The 27,066-nt window shown below is 48.0% G+C and overlaps 1 protein-coding gene across 8 annotated transcripts in view; it reads right to left on the reverse strand.

Moving 5' to 3' along the window:
- col16a1 (collagen, type XVI, alpha 1) overlaps positions 1 to 27,066 on the reverse strand; it is a 628,911-nt gene that overhangs the window by 134,171 nt on the left and 467,674 nt on the right. For all 8 annotated transcript variants that reach the window (XM_068011105.1, XM_068011107.1, XM_068011111.1 and 5 more), the window contains 4 exons: positions 23,452 to 23,505; positions 23,323 to 23,367; positions 22,760 to 22,804; positions 5,158 to 5,211 (listed from right to left, as the gene is read on the reverse strand). In XM_068011105.1, coding sequence (XP_067867206.1) covers positions 5,158 to 5,211; positions 22,760 to 22,804; positions 23,323 to 23,367; positions 23,452 to 23,505 — 198 coding nt within the window. The remainder of the gene's footprint in view (positions 1 to 5,157; positions 5,212 to 22,759; positions 22,805 to 23,322; positions 23,368 to 23,451; positions 23,506 to 27,066) is intronic.

Genomic DNA, 27,066 nt, shown 5'->3' on the forward strand with positions numbered 1-27,066 from the left:
CTGTATACTAGGACACACTCCCAGGGACCCCCAGTATACAAGGACACACTCCCAGGGACCCCCTGTATACTAGGACACACTCCCAGGGACCCCCTGTATACTAGGACACACTCCCAGGGACCCCCAGTATACAAGGACACACTCCCAGGGACCCGCTGTATACTGGGACACACTTCCAGGGAACCCCTGTATACAAGGACACAGTCCCAGGGACCCCCAGTATACAAAGACACACTCTCAGGGACCCCCTGTATACGAGGACACATTTCCAGCAACCCCCTGTATACGAGGAAATACTCTCAGGGAACCCTTGTATACTAGGACGCACTTCCAGGGACCCGCTGTGTACAAGGACACACTCCCAGGACCCCCAGTACACTAGACCACATCCCAGGGACGCCCTGTATACGAGGACACATTCCCAGGGACCCCCAGTAGACAAAGACACACTCTCAGGGACCCCCTGTAAACTAGGACACACTCCAAGGAACCCCCCTGTATACAAGGGCAAACTCCCAGGAACCCCCTGTATACTAGGACACACTCCCAGGAACCCCCTGTTTACAAGGACACACTCCCAGGAACCCCCTGTATACTAGGACACATTCCCAGGGACCCCCAGTATACAAAGACACACACCAAGGGACCCCCTATATACAAAGACACACACCCACGGACCCCCTGTATACAAGGACACACTCCAACGGACCCCCTGTATACTAGGACACACTCCCAGGGACCCCCAGTATACAAAGACACACTCCCACGTACCCCCTGTATACAAGGACACACTCCCACGGACCCCCTGTATATATGGACACACTCCCATGGACCCCCTGTAGACAAAGACACATTCCCAAGGACCCCCTGTACACTAGGACACACTCCCACGGACCCCCTGTATACAAAGACACACTCCCACGGACCCCCTGTAAACTAGGACACACTCCCAGGAAGCCCCTGTATACTGGGACACACTCCCAGGAACCCCCTGTATACAAGGACAACTCCTGGGGACCGCTTGCATACTAGGACACACTCCCAGGAACCCCCTGTATACAAGGACACACTCCCAGGAACCCCCTGTCTACAAGGACAACTCCTGGGGACCGCTTGCATACTAGGACACACTCCCAGGAACCCCCTGTATACAAGGACACACTCCCAGGAACCCCCTGTATACAAGGACACACACCCAGGAACCCCCTGTATACATGGACACACTCCCAGGGACTCCCTGTATACTGGGACACACTCCCAGGGACCCCCTGTGTACTACGAATCACTCCAAGGGACCCCCAGTTTACAAAGACACACTTCCAGGGACCTCCTGTATACTAGGACACACTCCCAGGGACCCCCTGTATACAAAGACACACTCTCAGGGACACCCTGTATACAAGGACACACTCCCAGGGACCCCATGTGGACTAGGACACATTCCCAGAGACCCCCTGTATACTAGGACACACTCCCAGGGTTCCCCTGTACACTGGGACACACTTCCAGGGACCCCCAGTATACGAGGAGACACTCTCAGGGACCTCCTGTAAACAAGGACACACTCCCAGGAACCCGCTGTGTACTAGGACACACTCCCAGGGACCCCCTGTATACTAGGACACATCCCCGGGATCCCATGTATACAAGGACACATTCCCAGGGACCCCCAGTATACAAAGACACACTCTCAGGGACCCCCTGCATACTAGGACACACACCCAGGGACCGCCTGTATACGATGAAAATCTCTCAGGGACCCCCTGTATACAAAGACACACTCCCAGGGACCCCCTGTATACTAGGAAACACTCTCAGGGACCCCCTGTATACGAGGAAACACTCTCAGGGACCCCCTGTATACAAGGACACACTCCCAGGGACCCCATGTGGACTAGGACACATTCCCAGAGACCCCCTGTATACTAGGACACACTCCCAGGGTTCCCCTGTACACTGGGACACACTTCCAGGGACCCCCAGTATACGAGGAGACACTCTCAGGGACCTCCTGTAAACAAGGACACACTCCCAGGAACCCGCTGTGTACTAGGACACACTCCCAGGGACCCCCTGTATACTAGGACACATCCCCGGGATCCCATGTATACAAGGACACATTCCCAGGGACCCCCAGTATACAAAGACACACTCTCAGGGACCCCCTGCATACTAGGACACACACCCAGGGACCGCCTGTATACGATGAAAATCTCTCAGGGACCCCCTGTATACAAAGACACACTCCCAGGGACCCCCTGTATACTAGGAAACACTCTCAGGGACCCCCTGTATACGAGGAAACACTCTCAGGGACCCCCTGTTTACAACGACACACTCTCAGGGACCCCCAGTATACGAGGAGACACTCTCAGGGACCTCCTGTAAACAAGGACACACTCCCAGGAACCCGCTGTGTACTAGGACACACTCCCAGGGACCCCCTGTATACTAGGACACATCCCAGGGATCCCATGTATACAAGGACACATTCCCAGGGACCCCCAGTATACAAAGACACACTCTCAGGGACCCCCTGCATACTGGGACACACTCCCAGGGACCCCCTGTATACGAGGAAAATCTCTCAGGGACCCCCTGTATACAAAGACACACTCTCAGGGACCCCCTGCATACTAGGACAAACTCCCAGAGACCCCCTGTATACAAGGTCACACTCCCAGGGACCCCCTGTATACAAGGACACATTCCCAGGGACCCCCAGTATACAAAGACACACTCTCAGGGACCCCCTGCACACTAGGACACACTCCCAGGGACCCCCTGTATACGAGGAAAATCTCTCAGGGACCCCCTGTATACAAAGACACACTCTCAGGGACCCCCTGCATACTAGGACACACTCCCAGAGACCCCCTGTATACTAGGACACACTCCCAGGAACCCCCTGTATACAAGGACACACTCCCAGGAACCCCCTGTATACAAGGACACACTCCCAGGAACCCACTGTAGACAAGGGCACACTCCCAGGGAACCCCTGTGTACAAGGACACACTCCCAGGAACCCCCTGTATACTAGGACACACTCCCAGGAACCCCCTGTATACAAGGACACACTCCCAGGGACCCCCTGTATACTAGGACACACTCCCAGGGACCCCCAGTATACAAAGACACCGTCCCAGGGACCCCCTGTATGCCAGGACACACTCCCAGGGAGCCCCTGTATACTAGGACACGCTCCCAGGGGCCCACAGTATACAAAGACACCGTCCCAGGGACCCCCTGTATACCAGGACACACTCCCAGGGACCCCCTGCATACTAGGACACACTCCCAGGGATCCCCTGTACACAAAGACACACTCTCAGGGACCCCCTGTATACAAGGACACACTCACAGGGACCCCCAGTACACAAAGACACACTCCCAGGAACCCCCTGTATACAAGGGCACAGTCCCAGGAACCCCCTGTAGACAAGGGCACAGTCCCAGGAACCCCCTGTATACAAGGGCACAGTCCCAGGAACCCCCTGTATCCAAGGGCACAGTCCCAGGAACCCCCTGTATACAAGGACACACTCCCAGGGACTCCCAGTATACAAGGACACACTCCCAGGAACTCCCTGTATCCAAGGGCACAGTCCCAGGAACCCCCTGTATACAAGGACACACTCCCAGGGACTCCCAGTATACAAGGACACACTCCCAGGGACCCCCTGTACATTAGGGCACACTCCCAGGGACCCCCAGTATACAAGGACACACTCCCAGGGACCCCCTGTGTACTAGGACACACTCCCAGGGACCCCCAGTATACAAAGACACCGTCCCAGGGACCCCCTGTATACCAGAACACACTCCCAGGTATCCTCTGTACACAAGGACACACTTCCAGGGAACCCCTGTATACAAGGACACACTCCCAGGGATCCCCTGTACACAAGGACACAGTTCCAGCGACCCGCTGTATACAAGGACATACTCCCAGAGACCCCCTGTATACTAGGACACACTCCCAGGGATCCCCTGTACACAATGACACACTTCCAGGGAACCCTTGTATACAAGGACACAGTCCCAGGGACCCCCAGTATACATAGACACACTCTCAGGGACCCCCTGTATACTGGGACACACTCCCAGCAACCCCCTGTTTACGAGGAAACACTCTCAGGGGCCCCCTATATACTAGCACACACTCCCAGGGACCCCTGCATACTAGGACACACTCCCAGGGTCCGCCTGCAAACAAGGACACACTCCCAGGAACCCGTTGTGTACTTGGACACACTCCCAGGGACCCCCTGTATACTAGGACACATCCCAGGGACCCCCTGTATACAAGGACACATTCCCAGGGACCCCCAGTATACAAAGACACACTCTCAGGGACCCCCTGTATACAAGGACACACTCCCAGGGACCCCCCCCCCCTGTATACAAGGACATCTCCTGGGGACCCCTTCTATACTAGGACATACTCTCAGGGACCCCCTGGAGACAAGGACACACTCCCAGGGACCCCCTGTATACAAGGACACACTCCCGGGGTCCCCTTGTATACAAGGACATCTGCTGGGGACCCCTTCTATACTAGGACACACTCCCAGGAACCACTTGTATACAAGGACACACTCCCAGGAACCCCCTGTATACTGGGACGCACTCCCAGGAACCCCCTGTTTACAAGGACACACTCCCAGAGAACCCCTGTATACAAGGACACACTCCCAGGAACCCCCTGTATACTGGGACGCACTCCCAGGAACCCCCTGTTTACAAGGACACACTCCCAGAGAACCCCTGTATACAAGGACACACTCCCAGGAACCCCCTGTATACTAGGCACACTCGCAGGAACCCCCTGTATACAGGGACACACTCCCAGGGAACCCCTGTATACAAGGACACACTCCCAGGAACCCCCTGTATACTAGGACACACTCCCAGGGACCCCCTGTTTCTGCTGTGAAGTGTGTGTGGGAGTCATTGCTGCAGTCGAAAATACCCAGATACAGGGTTTAAATAAACCCGACTGTGGGCCCGGTTTTAACTCTGTGCAAGTGGGTGGATTTTGAATGGGTTAAAAGCAGACCCACATTGTTGAGGTGGTGGGGGGGAGCGTATAGGGAATGCATGGAAAATCATGTTTCAAAAGTACATAAACAATTAAAAAGTTTTCAAACTTACCTCAAAACCTGGCCGGCCTGCATTTCCAGATGGTCCTGCTATGCCTGGTTCACCCTGTAGCAGTGAGTGGAGAGACTGATATCAAATACATCCATTGCTGTACAAACACATGTGCACAAGAGTGAAGGTATCCACTGCGGGACACACACACACACACAGACATTAGGACACACAAAAAGATTCATGCATTGACACACATACTAAAATCACACACAGAGGCATGCACACTGACAGATACACAGAAACACATACACATAAGAACATAAGAACATGAGAAATAGGAGCTGGATTCGACTATTTTGGTCCTTCGAGCCTGTTCCACCATTCACCAAGATCATAGCTGATCTTCTACCTCAATTCCACCTTCCCAGACTATCCCCATATCCCTTAATTCCCTCAGTAGCCAAAAATCTATCGATCTCTGTCTTGAATATCCTCAACGACTGAGCATCCACTCCCCTCTGGGATTGACATTTCCAAAGATTCGCTACCCTTTCAGTGAAGAAATGTCTCCTCATCTCAGTCCTAAATGGCCAACACTTTATTCTGAGACTGTGACCCAGTGTTCTAGATTCCCCAGCCAGGGGAAACATTTTCTCAACATCTACTCTGTGAAGCCCCTTAAGAATTTTATATGTTTAATTCGATCAATTATGTTTCAATTCTCAATCTTCTAAACTCCAGGGAATATCGGCTTAGTCTGCTCAATCTCTGACACAGGACAATCCCCTTATCCCAGGAACCAGTCCAGTGAACCTTCGTTGTACTCTCTCTAGGGCAAGTATGTCATTCCTAAGGTAAGGAGACCAAAACTACACACAGTCCTCAAGGTGTGGCCACACTAATGCCCTGTATAATTGTAGTAAGACTTCTTTACTTTATACTCCAATCCTTCTGTAACAAAAGCTAACACACCATTTGCTTTCCTATTGGATTGCTGTACCTGCATGTTAACTTTCTATGATTTGTGTACAAAGACACCCAGGTCCCTCTGAATGCAAACATTATCCAGTCTCTCACCATTCAAAAACTATTCTGCTTTTTAAACGTTTTCCTTCCAAAGTGGATAACTTCACACTTTGCTACATTGTATTCCATCTGCCATGTTCTTGCCCACTCACCCAACCTGTCTATATCCCTCTGCAGTCTCCTTATTGCTTACATTTCCACCTAACTTTGTATCAACAACAAACTTGGATACGTTACACTCAGTCTCCTCTTCTAAGTCATTAATATAGATTGTAAATAGCTGAGGCCCAAGTACTGATCCTTCTGGTACCCTGTTAGTTACAGTCTACAAACCTGAAAATGTACCATTTATTCCTGCTCTCTGTTTTCTGTCCATTAACCAATCCTCATTATATGTTAATATAATCCCAATCCCATGAGTCCTACCTTTGTGTAATAACCTGTTGTCTGGCACTTTACCAATGCTTTTTAAAAATCCAAATACACTACATCTCCTGGTTCCCCCTTATCCATCCTACTAGTTAAATCTTCAAAAATCTCTAATAACAGATTGTCAAACACAATTTCCCTTTCATAAATCTCTGTTGACTCTACTTAATCATATTATGATTTTCTAAGTGCCCTGTTACCATGTCCCTAATAATAGATTCTCGCATTTTGCCTACTACTGATGTCAGACTAACTGTCCTATAGTTCCCCATTTTTTCTTTTCCTCCTTTCTTAAATAGCAGGGTTATGTTTGCTGCCTTCCAATCCTGGGAAGTGTTCTAGAATGTAAGGAATTCTGATAGATCAAAGCCAAGGCATCCACTATCTCTGCAGCTACTTCTTTTAAAATCCAAGAATGCAAACCGTCAAGTCCAGGGGATTGTCCCCACTTGGTCCCATAAATTTCTCCAGTACTATTTACTTATACTGATTTCTTTGAATTCCTCATTCTTGCTGGACCCTTGGTTTCCCCATTATTTCCAGAATTTTTTTGCCTCTTCTACCATGAAGACAGATACAATGGGCTGAATTTCATGAGCCCTCTGGCGTCTGGGGTCATGACAGGGGGGTGGGGAGGCGGGAAGCGGAAAATTCTTCCGGGAGAGGCCTGCTACAACCTCCACACCAAGAAGGCCTCCCCATATTTTACCAGCGGTGACGAGGTCTCGATGCAGCCCCCCAACTGCCTTCATCTTAATATGCAAATAAGATTAAAATGAAAGAATAATTACCTACCTGGTAGTGACAGCCGTTTCACGCCGATATTCTGTCCGTCGGCCAGAACTCATCTTCGAGGCGTGGGGATGGGGGAGAAGTGAAAATTTCAGGGGGGGGGGGGGGGGGGGGGAGAGGGGAGAACTCTTGTAATTGGCTGTAGGGATGGTAGGAAGGGTTTTTTTTTATTCATTCATGGGATGTGGGCGTCGCTGGCCAGGCCAGCATTTATTGCCCATCCTTAACTGCCCTTGAGAAGGTGGTGGTGAGCTGCCAACTGAGTGGCTTGCTTGGCCATTTCAGAGGGCATGCAAGAGTCAACCACATTGCTGTGGGTCTGGAGTCACATGTCGGCCAGACCAGGTAAGGACAGCAGAGTTCCTTCCCCAAAGGACATTAGTGAACCAGATGGGTTTTTACAACAATCGACAATGGTTTCATAGCCATCATTAGACTAGCTTTTTTTTTTAAATTCCAGATTTATGAATTCAATTCAAATTCCACCTTCTGCTGTGGTGGGATTTGAACCCATGCCCCCAAAGCAATACCCTGGGTCTCTGGGTTACTAGTCCAGTGACAATACCACTACGCCACGTTAAATGTGCTGAAGATGGGGGGGGGGGGGGGGGGGTGGAATGAAAGGTCGGCATATTAAAAAGTGGTTTTCATGGTGGGTAGTCATTTTATTTATGGTGAACTCAGTGTGCTTTGTGTTGTGTGAAAGTGGATTCAAAGTTTAAATATGTACAATTTTCATCCAGTGGGACCTTTAAAAATGTAAACTAAACTGCAGGGCTTGAAGCCCTTTAAAAATGAGGGTGGTGCCTGCGCGGTGGGGCTGGATGCCGTTGCTGGGGAAGGAGCGGCCACACTCCGCCCCCTCCATTTAAATGAGCCCCTGCACAAAATATTGCGAGGGCTCAGCGATGGCGCATCTGTGCCTGAAGACCGCTATCTTCAAAGCACGCCGCCATGATTTGTGGCACGCTAATAAAATTCAGCCCAATGTATTTGTTTAATGTCTCTATATTCCATTATTCCACGTTATAATTTCACCTGTCCCTTCCATAATGGGTCCACATTTACTTTCACTAATCTCTTCTTACTTACAGCCCTATAAAAATGCTTGCAATCTGTTTATTTTGTCACTTGCAGGTCTACTCTGATATTCTCTTTTCTCTTTCCTCATCAATTTCTTGGTCCTCCTTTGCTGAATTCTCAAATCCTCCCAATCGTCAGGCTTACTATTCTTTTTGGGAACATTATAAGCCTCTTCCTATAATCTAATACTCTCTTTAAATCCTCTTGTTAGCCACTTTTTCTGTGGCATTTTTGTGCCTTAATGGACTGCATATTTGTTGCAAATTGTGTATTAATTCTTTAAATGCTAGCTATTGCTTGTCTACCGTCATGTCCTTTAATGTAGTTTCCCAATTTACCTTTGCCAATTTGGACCTCATACCCACATAGTTTTCACTGTTTAGATTTAAGACCCTATTTTCAGATTTCACTAAATCACTTTCAAACTCAATATAACATTCTATCATCTTATGGTCACTCTTCCCTAAAGCCTTTACTACAAAGTTATTAATTAACACTTTCTCATTGTACAATACTAGAACCAAAATAGCATGTTCGCTAGTTGGTTCCTTGACACACTGATCTAGAGAACTATATGTCCCCTATGATTACTGTATTATCCTTATTACATGCAGCTCTAATTTCCTAATTTATAATCTGCCCACTAGTACAACTACAGTTAAGGGGCCTATAAACAACTCCCATCAATGTTTTCTGCCCCTTGCTTTTTCTTAGCTCCACCCAAACTAATATACTTTTTGATTTTATGAGCTAAGATTCTTTCTTTCCACTGTCTTTAGCCCATCCTTTGTTATTAGGGCTCCCCTCCTGCTTTTAACTTTTGCCAATCTCTTCGAAAGTTAAGTGTCCAGGAATATTTAGTTCTCGCACCTTGGGTGGAATTCGGCCCCACAGAAGGTAGGGCTGAAGGTGGGAGCGGAGCTGGCCCTACATGTTCCCACCTCCAAGTAATCTTGCCGGAAGTGGGGTCAATGCAGCAGTGCTTACCTGCCTGGCAGCAATACGTAGTCAACTAAGACCACTTTAGTGACCAAGTGGGGGAAGAATGCTGCCACCGCTGGGATCTTCCCGATTTTGGAAGGGCTCCCTGCTGAGGCCGAAGCCCGGTAGGTACCTGCAAGTGACCTCTCACTGGCAGGCTGGACAGCCATCGATGCCTGCTTTCAATACCCCCATACTGGAGACATAACCAGGGCTAAGAGAAATCCTGTAGAGGGGTTCCTCCTCCACAAGGATGAGCTGCCAGTTGTGGCCATTCGTCACGTACAAATTTTCATAAGGCTTCACAGAGCACCTCCATTTTGAGGTGCCACTGCAGTCCCCTACAAGCTTCAGCAGTGCCCACCTCTCCCGGAAGGACTGCTGGTCATCCATACCTTCAGGCCCTCTGATTGGGCCTCCTGCCTCTGGAAACTGCCTGTCGTCCTTAATTGGGTGACGAAGGCAGAGGCGGCCTCCTAAGTCACCACCTCCCGCAAGATTGCAACACTATGTGACTAGCCAACACCATCAAGATCAGAACCCGCATTTGGTTCCCAACAAGTAGAAAAAATTAACGTCTCCCTAATGGCTATTCGATCAAGCCTATTAATTTATAATTGTGCTATTAATTCATCGAATTTGTTGTGAATCTGTGCACATTCAGACATGGTGCCTTTAGCTTTGACTTTATTTCTAATTTTCCCTGATGTTACCTTAGTCACTAATACCATATTACCTTTGTTACTCTCTCCATCCTTTCCTGACCACTCTGCTTATTTTTTCCCAGAACACTGCTCTGCACTACAGCCTTGACATTTCCCTTGCTGCTTTTGAATTTACCCTTTCTTGAATTCTCCCACCATGACCCCATCCCTTTTTTAGATTAAAGCCCTGTCTATTGCCCAAGTTATTCAATTCACCAGGACACTGGTGCCAGCCTGGTTTAAATGGAGCCCAACCCAATGGAACAGCTGCCTCTTTCCCCAGTACTGATGCCAGTGGCCGATGAAGTGAAACCCCTGCCTCCCTCACCAGTCCATCAGTCACACATATAACCTTCCAATCTCTTTATCCCGATGCCAATTAGTGTGTGGCTCAGGTAACAATCCAGAGATTATTACTTTTGAGGTTCAGCTGTTCAATTTGAACCCCCAACACTTCCAATTCTCTCAGTGAATAGATGTATGTATGCTCATATGTACATAGAACATAATTCCTAGTTCGATCTTATTTTGTTGATTCCTACATGGACCACAACAACTGGATCCTTCTCCTCCCACTCTAAGTGACATCGATACACAGAAACAGACACACACACAGATGCACACTCACACAAAGAAATATATGACTGACACAAATATACCTACTTCATCTTCAGGCACGTGTGTGGATAGTAGTATCCTTGAGCACACAGATACTTCCAGCACACACACACACACACACACATACATACACACGCAGATACCAACAGCACCCACACACACAGATACCAACAGCACCCACACACGCAGATAGCTACAGAACCCCCACACACACAGATAACTACAGAACCCACACACACAGATACCAACAGAACCCCCACACACACAGATACCTACAGAATCCCGACACACACAGATACCTACAGAACCCCCACACACACAGATAACTACAGAACCCCCACACACACAGATACCTACAGAACCCCCACACACCCAGATAACTACAGAACCCACACACACAGATAACTACAGAACCCACACACACAGATACCTACAGAACCCCGACACACACAGATAACTACGGAACCCACACACACAGATACCTACAGAACCCCCACACACACAGATAACTACATAACCCACACACACAGATACCTACAGAACCCCCCCACACACAGATAACTACAGAACCCCCACACACACAGATACCTACAGTACCCCGACACACACAGATAACTACAGAACCCCCACACACAGATACCTACAGAACCCCCACACACACAGATAACTACAGAACCCCCACACACACAGATACCTACAGTACCCCGACACACACAGATAACTACAGAACCCCCACACACAGATACCTACAGAACCCACACACACACAGATACCTACAGTACCCCGACACACACAGATAACTACAGAACCCCCACACACAGATACCTACAGAACCCCCACACACACAGATAATTACAGAACCCCCACACACAGATACCTACAGAACCCACACACACAGATACCTACAGAACCCCCACACACACAGATAACTACGGAACCCACACACACACAGATACCTACAGAACCCCCACACACACAGATAACTACATAACCCACACACACAGATACCTACAGAAACCCCACACACACAGATAACTACAGAACCCCCACACACACAGATAACTACAGAACCCCCACACACAGATACCTACAGAACCCCACACACACAGATAACTACAGAACCCCCACACACACAGATACCTACAGAACCCCGACACACACAGATAACTACAGAACCCACACACACAGATAACTACAGAACCCACACACACACAGATACCTACAGAACCCCCACACACCCAGATAACTACAGAACCCCGACACACCCAGATAACTACAGAACCCACACACACAGATACCTACAGAACCCCGACACACACAGATAACTACGGAACCCACACACACAGATACCTACAGAACCCCCACACACACAGATAACTACATAACCCACACACACAGATACCTACAGAACCCCCACACACACAGATAACTACAGAACCCCCACACACACAGATACCTACAGTACCCCGACACACACAGATAACTACAGAACCCCCACACACAGATACCTACAGAACCCCCACACACACAGATAACTACAGAACCCACACACACAGATACCTACAGAACCCCCACACACACAGATACCTACAGAACCCCCACACACACAGATAACTACAGAACCCCCACACACAGATACCTACAGAACCCCCACACACACAGATAACTACAGAACCCCCACACACACAGATACCTACAGAACCCCCACACACCCAGATAACTACAGAACCCCGACACACCCAGATAACTACAGAACCCACACACACAGATACCTACAGAACCCCGACACACACAGATAACTACGGAACCCACACACACAGATACCTACAGAACCCCCACACACACAGATAACTACATAACCCACACACACAGATACCTACAGAACCCCCACACACACAGATAACTACAGAACCCCCACACACACAGATACCTACAGTACCCCGACACACACAGATAACTACAGAACCCCCACACACAGATACCTACAGAACCCCCACACACACAGATAACTACAGAACCCCCACACACACAGATACCTACAGAACCCCCACACACACAGATACCTACAGAACCCCCACACACACAGATAACTACAGAACCCCCACACACAGATACCTACAGAACCCCCACACACACAGATAACTACAGAACCCCCACACACACAGATACCTACAGAACCCCCACACACACAGATACCTACAGTACCCCGACACACACAGATACCTACAGTACCCCGACACACACAGATAACTACAGAACCCCCACACACAGATACCTACAGAACCCCCACACACACAGATAACTACGGAACCCACACACACACAGATACCTACAGAACCCCCACACACACAGATAACTACATAACCCACACACACAGATACCTACAGAAACCCCACACACACAGATAACTACAGAACCCCCACACACAGATACCTACAGAACCCCCACACACACAGATACCTACAGAACCCCCACACACACAGATACCTACAGAACCCACACACACAGATACCTACAGAACCCCCACACACACAGATAACTACAGAACCCCCACACACACAGATACCTACAGAACCCACACACACAGATACCTACAGAACCCCGACACACACAGATAACTACGGAACCCACACACACACAGATACCTACAGAACCCCCACACACACAGATAACTACATAACCCACACACACAGATACCTACAGAAACCCCACACACACAGATAAATACAGAACCCCACACACACAGATAACTACAGAACCCCCACACACAGATACCTACAGAACCCCCACACACACAGATAACTACAGAACCCCCACACACACAGATACCTACAGAACCCCCACACACACAGATAACTACAGAACCCCCACACACAGATACCTACAGAACCCACACACACACAGATACCTACAGTACCCCGACACACACAGATAACTACAGAACCCCCACACACAGATACCTACAGAACCCCCACACACACAGATAACTACAGAACCCCCACACACACAGATACCTATAGAACCCACACACAGATACCTACAGAACCCCCACACACACAGATAACTACGGAACCCACACACACACAGATACCTACAGAACCCCCACACACACAGATAACTACATAACCCACACACACAGATACCTACAGAAACCCCACACACACAGATAACTACAGAACCCCCACACACACAGATAACTACAGAACCCCCACACACAGATACCTACAGAACCCCACACACACAGATAACTACAGAACCCCCACACACACAGATACCTACAGAACCCCGACACACACAGATAACTACAGAACCCCCACACACACAGATAACTACAGAACCCCCACACACACAGATACCTACAGAACCCCCACACACACTGATAACTACAGAACCCACACACACAGATACCAACAGAACCCCCACACACACAGATACCTACAGAACCCCGACACACACAGATAACTACAGAACCCCCACACACACAGATAATTACAGAACCCCCACACACAGATACCTACAGAACCCCCACACACACAGATAACTACAGAACCCCCACACACACAGATACCTACAGAACCCCCACACACACAGATACCTACAGTACCCCGACACACACAGATAACTACGGAACCCACACACACAGATACCTACAGAACCCCCACACACACAGATAACTACATAACCCACACACACAGATACCTACAGAACCCCCACACACACAGATAACTACAGAACCCCCACACACACAGATACCTACAGTACCCCGACACACACAGATAACTACAGAACCCCCACACACAGATACCTACAGAACCCCCACACACACAGATAACTACAGAACCCCCACACACACAGATAACTACAGAACCCCCACACACACAGATAACTACGGAACCCACACACACACAGATACCTACAGAACCCCCACACACACAGATAACTACATAACCCACACACACAGATACCTACAGAAACCCCACACACACAGATAAATACAGAACCCCCACACACACAGATAACTACAGAACCCCCACACACAGATACCTACAGAACCCCGACTCACACAGATAACTACAGAACCCACACACACAGATACCTACAGAACCCCGACTCACACAGATACCTACAGTACCCCGACACACACAGATAACTACAGAACCCCCACACACAGATACCTACAGAACCCCCACACACACAGATAACTACAGAACCCCCACACACAGATACCTACAGAACCCCCACACACACAGATAACTACAGAACCCCCACACACACAGATACCTACAGAACCCACACACACAGATACCAACAGAACCCCGACACACACAGATAACTACGGAACCCACACACACAGATACCTACAGAATCCCCACACACACAGATAACTACAGAACCCACACACACAGATAACTACAGAACCCCCACACACAGATACCTACAGAACCCACACACACAGATAACTACAGAACCCACACACACAGATAACTACAGAACCCCCACACACACAGATAACTACAGAACCCACACACACAGATAACTACAGAACCCCCACACACACAGATAACTACAGAACCCACACACACAGATACCTACAGAACCCCCACACACACAGATAACTACAGAACCCACACACACAGATAACTACAGAACCCCCACACACACAGATAACTACAGAACCCACACACACAGATACCAACAGAACCCCGACACACACAGATAACTACGGAACCCACACACACAGATACCTACAGAATCCCCACACACACAGATAACTACAGAACCCACACACACAGATAACTACAGAACCCCCACACACAGATACCTACAGAACCCACACACACAGATAACTACAGAACCCACACACACAGATAACTACAGAACCCCCACACACACAGATAACTACAGAACCCACACACACAGATAACTACAGAACCCCCACACACACAGATAACTACAGAACCCACACACACAGATAACTACAGAACCCCCACACACACAGATAACTACAGAACCCACACACACAGATAACTACAGAACCCCCACACACACAGATAACTACAGAACCCACACACACAGATAACTACAGAACCCCCACACACACAGATAACTACAGAACCCACACACACAGATAACTACAGAACCCCCACACACACAGATAACTACAGAACCCACACACACAGATAACTACAGAACCCCCACACACACAGATAACTACAGAACCCACACACACAGATAACTACAGAACCCCCACACACACAGATAACTACAGAACCCACACACACAGATAACTACAGAACCCCCACACACACAGATAACTACAGAACCCACACACACAGATAACTACAGAACCCCCACACACACAGATAACTACAGAACCCACACACACAGATACCTACAGAACCCACACACACAGATACCTACAGAATCCCCACACACACAGATAACTACAGAACCCACACACACAGATAACTACAGAACCCACACACACACAGATAACTACAGAACCCACACACACAGATACCTACAGAACCCACACACACAGATACCTACAGAATCCCCACACACACAGATAACTACAGAACCCACACACACAGATAACTACAGAACCCCCACACACACAGATAACTACAGAACCCACACACACAGATACCTACAGAATCCCCACACACACAGATAACTACAGAACCCACACACACAGATAACTACAGAACCCCCACACACACAGATAACTACAGAACCCACACACACAGATACCTACAGAACCCACACACACAGATACCTACAGAATCCCCACACACACAGATAACTACAGAACCCACACACACAGATAACTACAGAACCCCCACACACACAGATAACTACAGAACCCACACACACAGATACCTACAGAACCCACACACACAGATACCTACAGATCCCCGACACACAGATAACTACAGAACCCACACACACAGATACCTACAGAACGCACACACACAGATAACTACAGAACCCACACACACAGATAACTACAGAACCCCGACACACACAGATAACTACAGAACCCACACACAGAGATACCTACAGAACCCACACACACAGATAACTACAGAACCCACAGACACAGATACCTACAGAACCCCCACACACACAGATACCTACAGAACGCACACACACAGATAACTACAGAACCCACACACACAGATACCTACAGAACGCACACACACAGATAACTACAGAACCCACACACACAGATAACTACAGAACCCCGACACACACAGATAACTACAGAACCCACACACAGAGATACCTACAGAACCCACACACACAGATAACTACAGAACCCACAGACACAGATACCTACAGAACCCCCACACACACAGATACCTACAGAACGCACACACACAGATAACTACAGAACCCACACACACAGATAACTACAGAACCCACACACACAGATAACTACAGAACCCCGACACACACAGATAACTACAGAACCCACACACACAGATACCTACAGAACCCACACACACAGATAACTACAGAACCCACAGACACAGATACCTACAGAACCCCCACACACACAGATAACTACAGAACCCCCACACACACAGATAACTACAGAACCCCCCCACACAAAGATACCTACAGAACCCCCACACACACAGATACCTACAGAACCCCCCCCACACACAGATACCTACAGAACCCCCACACACACAGATAACTACAGAACCCCCACACACAGATACCTACAGAACCCCCCACACACAGATAACTACAGAACCCCCACACACACAGATACCTACAGAACCCCGACACACACAGATAACTACAGAACCCACACACACAGATAACTACAGAACCCCCACACACATTTTCCCGGCGGAGCAGCAGGAGAAGGTAGCGACTCTTCGGTGGGTAAGTGAAGGCACCAGGAGCTGTGTTTTAAAAGTTGTACTTACTGTTTTCCTTGTGTTCAAGTTACTTTTGGCGCGGGAGGAACCGGAAGCTGGACGGCAGCAAGGACTCCTGGGTTGGTATTTTCTTTAAAGGTGCGGAGCAGAGTTAACCCGAGACACTACACATGTAGTGTCTCCCACCCATCCTCCTCCTCTAACCTAATAATAAGACCCTTTTTACCCTCCTCCTCTAACCAAAAAGGACTGAACAGGTAAGCTATTTCACTGTTTTTGTTAATATCTATATTTGTACTTAATTAAGGGGTAATTGAGTAAAAGAAATGGCAGCCAGGGGAGTGCAGTGCTCCTCCTGCAGTATGTTCGAGGTGAGGGGAACCTCCGGGGACCCTGCCGACTTTACCTGCTGGAAGTGCATCCGTCTCCAGCTCCTATCAGACCGTGTTAGGGAACTGGAGCTGGAGCTGGATGAACTGAGGATCATTCGGGAAGCTGAGGGGGTGATAGATAGAAGCTACAGGGATGTCGTTACTCCACAAAACAAAGGCAGCTGGGTAACAGTTAGAGGTGGGAAGAGGTCAGTGCAGGGATCTCCTGTGGTCGTTCCCCTCAACAACAAGTATACAGTTTTAGATACTGTTGGGGGGGGCGGCCTATCGGGGGCAGGCTGCAGTGAACGGGCCTCTGGCACGGGGTCCTGCACTGTGGCTCAGAAGGGAAGGAGGGAGAACGGGAGAGCACTAGTCATCGGGGACTCGATGGTGAGGAGTACCGACAGGCGGTTCTGTGGGAGCAAGCGAGACGCACGGATGGTTTGTTGCCTCCCTGGTGCCAGGGTCCGTGATGTTTGTGATCGCGTCTTCAGGATCCTTAAAGGGGAGGGGGAGCAGCCAGAGGTCGTGGTGCACATTGGCACCAACGACGTAGGAAGGAAGGGTGGCACAGATGTTAGAAGTGAGTTTAGGGAGTTAGGCTGGAAGCTGAAAGCTCGGACGGACAGAGTTGTTATCTCTGGTTTGTTGCCGGCGCCACGTGATAGTGAGGCTAGGAATAGGGAGAGAGCACAGCTGAACACGTGGCTGCAGGAATGGTGTAGGAGGGAGGGCTTCCAGTTCTTGGATAATTGGACTGCATTCTGGGGAAGATGGGACCTGTTCAAACAGGACGGGCTGCATCTGAACCAGAGGGGCACCAATATCCTGGGAGGGAGGTTTGCTAGTACTGTTCGGGAGGGTTTAAACTAGTTTGGGAGGGGGATGGGAACCGGACTTGTAGTCCAGGGACCAGTGGGTCCACTCAGAAAGACAAAGAGTGTAGTGAGGTATTGGGGAAGGTAGCACTGTCGCAGAGGACAGATGGGCACGGAGAAGGGTTAAAGTGCGTATACTTCAACGCAAGAAGCATCAGGAATAAGGTGAGTGAATTGAAGGCGTGGTTGGGCACTTGGGACTACGATGTTGTGGCCATCACTGAAACGTGGATAGGTGAGGGGGAGGAATGGTTCTTGGAGGTACCTGGTTATAGATGTTTTCATAAGATTAGGAATGGTGGTAAAAGAGGTGGGGGAGTGGCATTGTTAGTTAGAAATAGTGTAACAACTGCTGAAAGAATTTTCGAGGAGGATCTGCCGACTGAGGCACTGTGGGTTGAGGTCAGGAACAGGAAAGGAGCAGTCACCTTGATGGGAGTTTTCTATCGGCCCCCCAATAGCAGCAGGGAGGTGGAAGAGCAGATTGGGAAACAGATTTTGGAAAGGAGCAGAAGTCACAGGGTAGTAATTATGGGGGATTTCAACTTCCCAAATATTGATTGGCAACTCTTTAGATCGAATAGTTTGGATGGGGTAGTGTTTGTGCAGTATGTCCAGGAAGCTTTTCTGACTCAGTATGTAGACTGCCCGACCAGAGGGGAGGCAATATTGGATTTGGTACTAGGTAATGAACCAGGGCAAGTGATAGAGCTGTTGGTGGGCGAGCACTTTGGAGATAGTGATCACAATTCTGTAGCATTCACTGTGGTAATGGAGAGGGATAGGTATGTGCAACAGGGCAAGGTTTACAATTGGGGGAAGGGTAGATATGATGCTGTCAGGCAGGAACTGAGGAGCATAAGTTGGGAGCATATGCTGGCAGGGAAGGGCACGGTCGAAATGTGGAACTTTTTCAAGGAGCAGATAGTAGGGGCCATTGATAAGCATGTCCCTGTCAGACAGGGAAGGGATGGTCATGTGAGGGAACCGTGGTTGACAAGAGAGGTTGAGAGTCTTGTTAGGAAGAAGAAGGATGCGTATATAAGGTTGAGGAAAAAGGGCACAGGCATAGCTCTGGAGGGATACAAGATGGCCAGGAAGGATCTGAAGAAAGGGATTAGGAGAGCTAAGAGAGGGCATGAAAAATGCTTGGCGGGTAGGATAAAAGAAAACCCCAAGGCCTTTTACGCGTATGTCAGAAATATGAGGATGACTAGGGGGACCGTAGGTCCGGTCAAGGACAATAGCGGGAGACTGTGTGTTGAGCCGGAAGAGATAAGTGAGGTTTTGAATGAGTACTTCTCTTCGGTATTTACGAATGAGAAGGGGTGTATTACTGAAGAGGACGGTGTGAAACAGACTGGTAAGCTCGAGGAAGTGCTCGTTAGGAGGGAAGATGTGTTGGGGTTTTTGAATAACTTGAAGATAGACAAGTCTCCCGGGCCTGAAGGGGTATATCCAAGGATGTTATGGGAAGCAAGGGATGAAATTGCAGAGCCGCTGGCAATGATCTTTTCATCTTCTCTGTTGACGGGGGTGGTACCAGGTGATTGGAGGGTGGCAAATGTTGTGCCCCTGTTCAAGAAAGGGAATAGGAACAACCCTGGGAATTACAGGCCAGTTAGTCTTACTTCGGTGGTAGGCAAGTTGATGGAAAAGGTGCTGAGGGATAGGATTTCTGAGCATCTGGAAAGACACTGCTTGATTCGGGACAGTCAGCACGGTTTTGTGAGGGGTAGGTCTTGCCTCACAAGCCTGATTGAATTCTTTGAGCAGGTGACCAAGCAAGTGGATGAGGGTAAACCAGTGGATGTGGTGTACATGGATTTTAGTAAGGCATTTGATAAGGTCCCCCATGGTAGACTTATGGAGAAAGTCAGGAGGCATGGGATAGTGGGGAATGTGGCCAGTTGGATTAAGAATTGGCTAACTGATAGAAGGCAGAGAGTGGTCTTAGATGGTAAATACTCAGCCTGGAGCCCAGTTACCAGTGGCGTGCCACAGGGATCAGTTCTGGGTCCTCTCCTGTTTGTGATTTTTATTAACGACTTGGATGAGGAAGTCGAAGGGTGGGTCAGTAAATTTGCAGATGATACAAAGGTTGGTGGAGTTGTGGATACCGAGGAGGGCTATTGTCGTCTGCAAAGGGACTTGGATAGGTTGCAGTGCTGGGCTGAAAAGTGGCAGATGGAGTTTAACCCTGAAAAGTGTGAGGTCGTCCATTTTGGAAGGACAAACACGAATGCAAAATACTGGGTTAACGGTAGGGTTCTTGGGCATGTGGAGGAGCAGAGAGACCTTGGGGTCTATGTGCATAGATCGTTGAAAGTTGCAACTCAAGTGGATAGGGCTGTGAAGAAGGCATATGGGGTGTTAGCGTTCATTAGCAGAGGGATTGAATTTAAGAGCCGTGAGGTGATGATGCAGCTGTACAGGACCTTGGTAAGGCCTCATTTGGAGTACTGTGTGCAGTTCTGGTCGCCTCATTTTAGGAAGGATGTGGAAGCCTTGGAGAGGGTGCAGAGGAGATTTACCAGGATGTTGCCTGGAATGGAGAATAAGTCTTACGAGGAAAGGCTGAACATTCTAGGCCTCTTCTCATTAGAACGGAGAAGGATGAGGGGTGACATGATAGAGGTTTATAAGATGATCAGGGGAATAGATAGGGTAGACAGTCAGAAACTTTTTCCCCGGGTGGAGCAAAGCGTTACAAGGGGTCATAAATTTAAGGTGAAGGGTGGGAGATATAAGGGGGATGTCAGGGGAAGGTTCTTTACCCAGAGAGTGGTCGGGGCATGGAATGCCTTGCCTGGGGAAGTTGTTGAGTCAGAAACTTTAGGGACTTTCAAACGGCTTTTAGATAGGTATATGGATAAAGGAGAATGATGGGGTATAGATTAAATTGTCCTTGACAGAGGACAAAGGATCGGCACAACATCGTGGGCCGAAGGGCCTGTTCTGTGCTGTATTTTCTATGTTCTATGTTCTATGTTCTAACCCCCCCACACACAGACAACTACAGAACCCCCACACACACAGATACCTACAGTACCCCGACACACACAGATAACTACAGAACCCCCACACACAGATACCTACAGAACCCCCACACACACAGATAACTACAGAACCCCCACACACAGATACCTACAGAACCCCCACACACACAGATACCTACAGAACCCCCACACACACAGATACCTACAGAACCCCCACACACACAGATAACTACAGAACCCCCACACACACAGATACCTACAGAACCCCCACACACACAGATAACTACAGAACCCACACACACAGATACCTACAGAACCCCGACACACACAGATACCTACAGAACCCACACACACAGATACCTACAGAATCCCCACACACACAGATAACTACAGAACCCACACACACAGATAACTACAGAACCCCCACACACAGATAACTACAGAACCCACACACACAGATACCTACAGAACCCACACACACAGATAACTACAGATCCCCGACACACAGATAACTACAGAACCCACACACACAGATACCTACAGAACGCACACACACAGATAACTACAGAACCCACACACACAGATAACTACAGAACCCCGACACACACAGATAACTACAGAACCCACACACAGAGATACCTACAGAACCCACACACACAGATAACTACAGAACCCACAGACACAGATACCTACAGAACCCCCACACACACAGATAACTACAGAACCCCCACACACACAGATAACTACAGAACCCCCCCACACAAAGATACCTACAGAACCCCCCCCACACACAGATACCTACAGAACCCCCAAACACACAGATACCTACAGAACCCACACACACAGATACCTACAGAATCCACACACACAGATACCTACTCTCTGTCCGGGTTGCCCTGGAAGTCCGTGTTTTCCTTTAAATCCCTGTTGAAGAAAAGAAGCCAGTTAGCGTAGCTCTCGCCTTTAAGGTATCACTGAAACCCCTCCCCGAAACACCTTGTTTAATCCCCTTCCATAACAAAACTCGATCCATCTCGGCCTTGAAAGTTCCAACTGTCGCCCAGCATCCACAGGCTTACAGGGGACAGGGTTCCAGATATTCACTATGCTTTGTGTGAAAATGTGCTTCTTGACATCACCCCTGAATGGCTTGGCTTTGATTTTAAGGTTATACCCCTTGTTCTGGATTTTCCCACCGGAGGAAATAGTTTCCTCCTTATCTACCCTATCAAATCTTTTAGTCACTTTCAATAACTAATTGCACCAACCCTCAATCTTGTAAACTCAAAGGAATAGAAACCAAGTTTATGCAGCCTGTCATCTTATCCCTTTAAGCTCCAGTATCATTCTAGATGGAAAATTGTTTAAAAATTATTTTACATAATCGGGAGCAAAGTGAAGGAAGTCTCCTGTGCTCCTGGCTGGACAGTACAATTACTTACATGAGGACCCCTGGGCCCTGGGGGTCCAAGAGGGCCAATCTCACCCTGCAAAACAAAACAATCACCATCAGTGTCTCTGCCAACTGACTGAGAAGACCTCAAAGCATTGGACATGAGGTAATGTCCTACCCGTGAGCCAGGCTTCCCTTCCTTCCCATCTAGGCCATCCATTCCCGGTGGGCCCTGTGGAAAGAAAAAATAAAACATGTATCAGTAGAAGGCTGGAGCAATGCAGAAATGGACCAATTCAAGTAGGATCACCTGTCCACTTAGGTTCCATTATCCTATTGGCCAGTGTAGACACTGCTCCTGTTGAAGGAGCATTATCTTCACCAGTAAATATTTCAACAAAACATCTTCTTAAAATTTGCCAATTATTGCAATATCATGAGACAAGACTGAAACATATGACGTACGAAGCCATCATTGTGTTCAGTGAATGTGGTTTATACCTGGTCGAGACTGGAACTGTGATTTATACGGACTGGTCTAGACTGGAACTGAGATTTGTACAGACTGGTCTAGCCTGGAACTGTGATTTATACAGACTAGTCCTGACTGGAACTGTGATTTATACAGACTGGTCTGGACTGGAACTGAGATTTATACAGACTGGTCTAGACTGGAACTGAGATTTGTACAGACTGGTCTAGCCTGGAACTGTGATTTATACAGACTAGTCCTGACTGGAACTGTGATTTATACAGACTGGTCTGGACTGGAACTGAGATTTATACAGACTGGTCTAGACTGGAACTGAGATTTATACAGACTGGTCGAGACTGGAACTGAGATTTATACAGACTGGTCCAGACTGGAACTGAGATTTATACAGACTGGTCTAGCCTGGAACTGAGATTTGTACAGACTGGTCTAGCCTGGAACTGTGATTTATACGGACTGGTCTCGACTGGAACTGAGATTTGTACAGACTGGTCTAGCCTGGAACTGTGATTTATACAGACTGGTCTAGACTGGAACTGAGATTTGTACAGACTGGTCTAGCCTGGAACTGAGATTTGTACAGACTGGTCTGGACTGGAACTGAGATTTGTACAGACTGGTCTAGCCTGGAACTGAGATTTGTACAGACTGGTCTAGCCTGGAACTGAGATTTGTACAGACTGGTCTGGACTGGAACTGAGATTTGTACAGACTGGTCTGGACTGGAACTGTGATTTATACAGACTAGTCCTGACTGGAACTGTGATTTATACAGACTGGTCTAGACTGGAACTGAGATTTGTACAGACTGGTCTAGCCTGGAACTGAGATTTGTACAGACTGGTCTGGACTGGAACTGAGATTTGTACAGACTGGTCTGGACTGGAACTGTGATTTATACAGACTAGTCCTGACTGGAACTGTGATTTATACAGACTGGTCTGGACTGGAACTGAGATTTATACAGACTGGTCTGGACTGGAACTGAGATTTGTACAGACTGGTCTGGACTGGAACTGTGATTTATACAGACTAGTCCTGACTGGAACTGTGATTTATACAGACTGGTCTGGACTGGAACTGTGATTTATACAGACTAGTCCTGACTGGAACTGTGATTTATACAGACTGGTCTAGACTGGAACTGAGATTTGTACAGACTGGTCTAGCCTGGAACTGAGATTTGTACAGACTGGTCTGGACTGGAACTGAGATTTGTACAGACTGGTCTGGACTGGAACTGTGATTTATACAGACTAGTCCTGACTGGAACTGTGATTTATACAGACTGGTCTGGACTGGAACTGAGATTTATACAGACTGGTCTAGCCTGGAACTGAGATTTGTACAGACTGGTCTAGCCTGGAACTGTGATTTATACAGACTGGTCTAGACTGGAACTGAGATTTGTACAGACTGGTCTAGCCTGGAACTGAGATTTGTACAGACTGGTCTGGACTGGAACTGTGATTTATACAGACTAGTCCTGACTGGAACTGTGATTTATACAGACTGGTCTGGACTGGAACTGAGATTTATACAGACTGGTCTAGCCTGGAACTGAGATTTGTACAGACTGGTCTGGACTGGAACTGTGATTTATACAGACTAGTCCTGACTGGAACTGTGATTTATACAGAATGGTCTGGACTGGAACTGAGATTTATACAGACTGGTCTAGCCTGGAACTGAGATTTGTACAGACTGGTCTAGCCTGGAACTGTGATTTATACGGACTGGTCTCGACTGGAACTGAGATTTGTACAGACTGGTCTAGCCTGGAACTGTGATTTATACAGACTGGTCTAGCCTGGAACTGAGATTTGTACAGACTGGTCTAGCCTGGAACTGTGATTTATACAGACTAGTCCTGACTGGAACTGTGATTTATACAGACTGGTCTAGCCTGGAACTGAGATTTGTACAGACTGGTCTAGCCTGGAACTGTGATTTATACAGACTAGTCCTGACTGGAACTGTGATTTATACAGACTGGTCTGGACTGGAACTGAGATTTATACAGACTGGTCAAGCCTGGAACTGAGATTTGTACAGACTGGTCTAGCCTGGAACTGTGATTTATACGGACTGGTCTCGACTGGAACTGAGATTTGTACAGACTGGTCTAGCCTGGAACTGTGATTTATACAGACTGGTCTAGACTGGAACTGAGATTTATACGGACTGGTCTAGACTGGAACTGAGATTTATACGGACTGGTCTCGACTGGAACTGAGATTTGTACAGACTGGTCTAGCCTGGAACTGTGATTTATACAGACTAGTCCTGACTGGAACTGTGATTTATACAGACTGGTCTAGCCTGGAACTGAGATTTGTACAGACTGGTCTAGCCTGGAACTGTGATTTATACAGACTAGTCCTGAATGGAACTGTGATTTATACAGACTGGTCTAGCCTGGAACTGAGATTTGTACAGACTGGTCTAGCCTGGAACTGTGATTTATACAGACTAGTCCTGACTGGAACTGTGATTTATACAGACTAGTCCAGACTGGAGCTGTGATTTATACAGACTGGTCTAGACTGGAACTGAGATTTATACAGACTAGTCTAGACTGGAACTGTGATTTATACAGACTAGTCCAGACTGGAACTGTGATTTATATAGACTAGTCCTGACTGGAAATGTGATTTATACAGACTAGTCCAGACTGGAACTGTGATTTATACAGACTAGTCCAGACTGGAACTGTGATTTATATAGACTAGTCCTGACTGGAAATGTGATTTATACAGACTGGTCCAGACTGAAACTTTGATTTATACAGACTGGTCCAGACTGAAACTTTGATTTATACAGACTGGTCTGGACTGGAACTGAGATTTATACAGACTGGTCTAGACTGGAACTGAGATTTATACAGACTGGTCCAGACTGAAACTTTGATTTATACAGACTGGTCTGGACTGGAACTGTGATTTATACAGACTGGTCTAGACTGGAACTGAGATTTATACAGACTGGTCCAGACTGGAACTGTGATTTATACAGACTGGTCTGGACTGGAACTGTGATTTATACAGACTGGTCTAGACTGGAACTGAGATTTATACAGACTGGTCGAGACTGGAACTGTGATTTATACAGACTGGTCCTGACTGGAACTGAGATTTATACAGACTGGTCTGGACTGGAACTGTGATTTATACAGACTGGTCTAGACTGGAACTGAGATTTATACAGACTGGTCCAGACTGGAACTGAGATTTATACAGACTGGTCTAGACTGGAACTGTGATTTATACAGACTGGTCTGGACTGGAACTGTGATTTATA

Source organism: Heterodontus francisci, chromosome 31, assembly GCF_036365525.1.
Source record: "Heterodontus francisci isolate sHetFra1 chromosome 31, sHetFra1.hap1, whole genome shotgun sequence".
NCBI classification, from domain to species: domain Eukaryota; kingdom Metazoa; phylum Chordata; class Chondrichthyes; order Heterodontiformes; family Heterodontidae; genus Heterodontus; species Heterodontus francisci.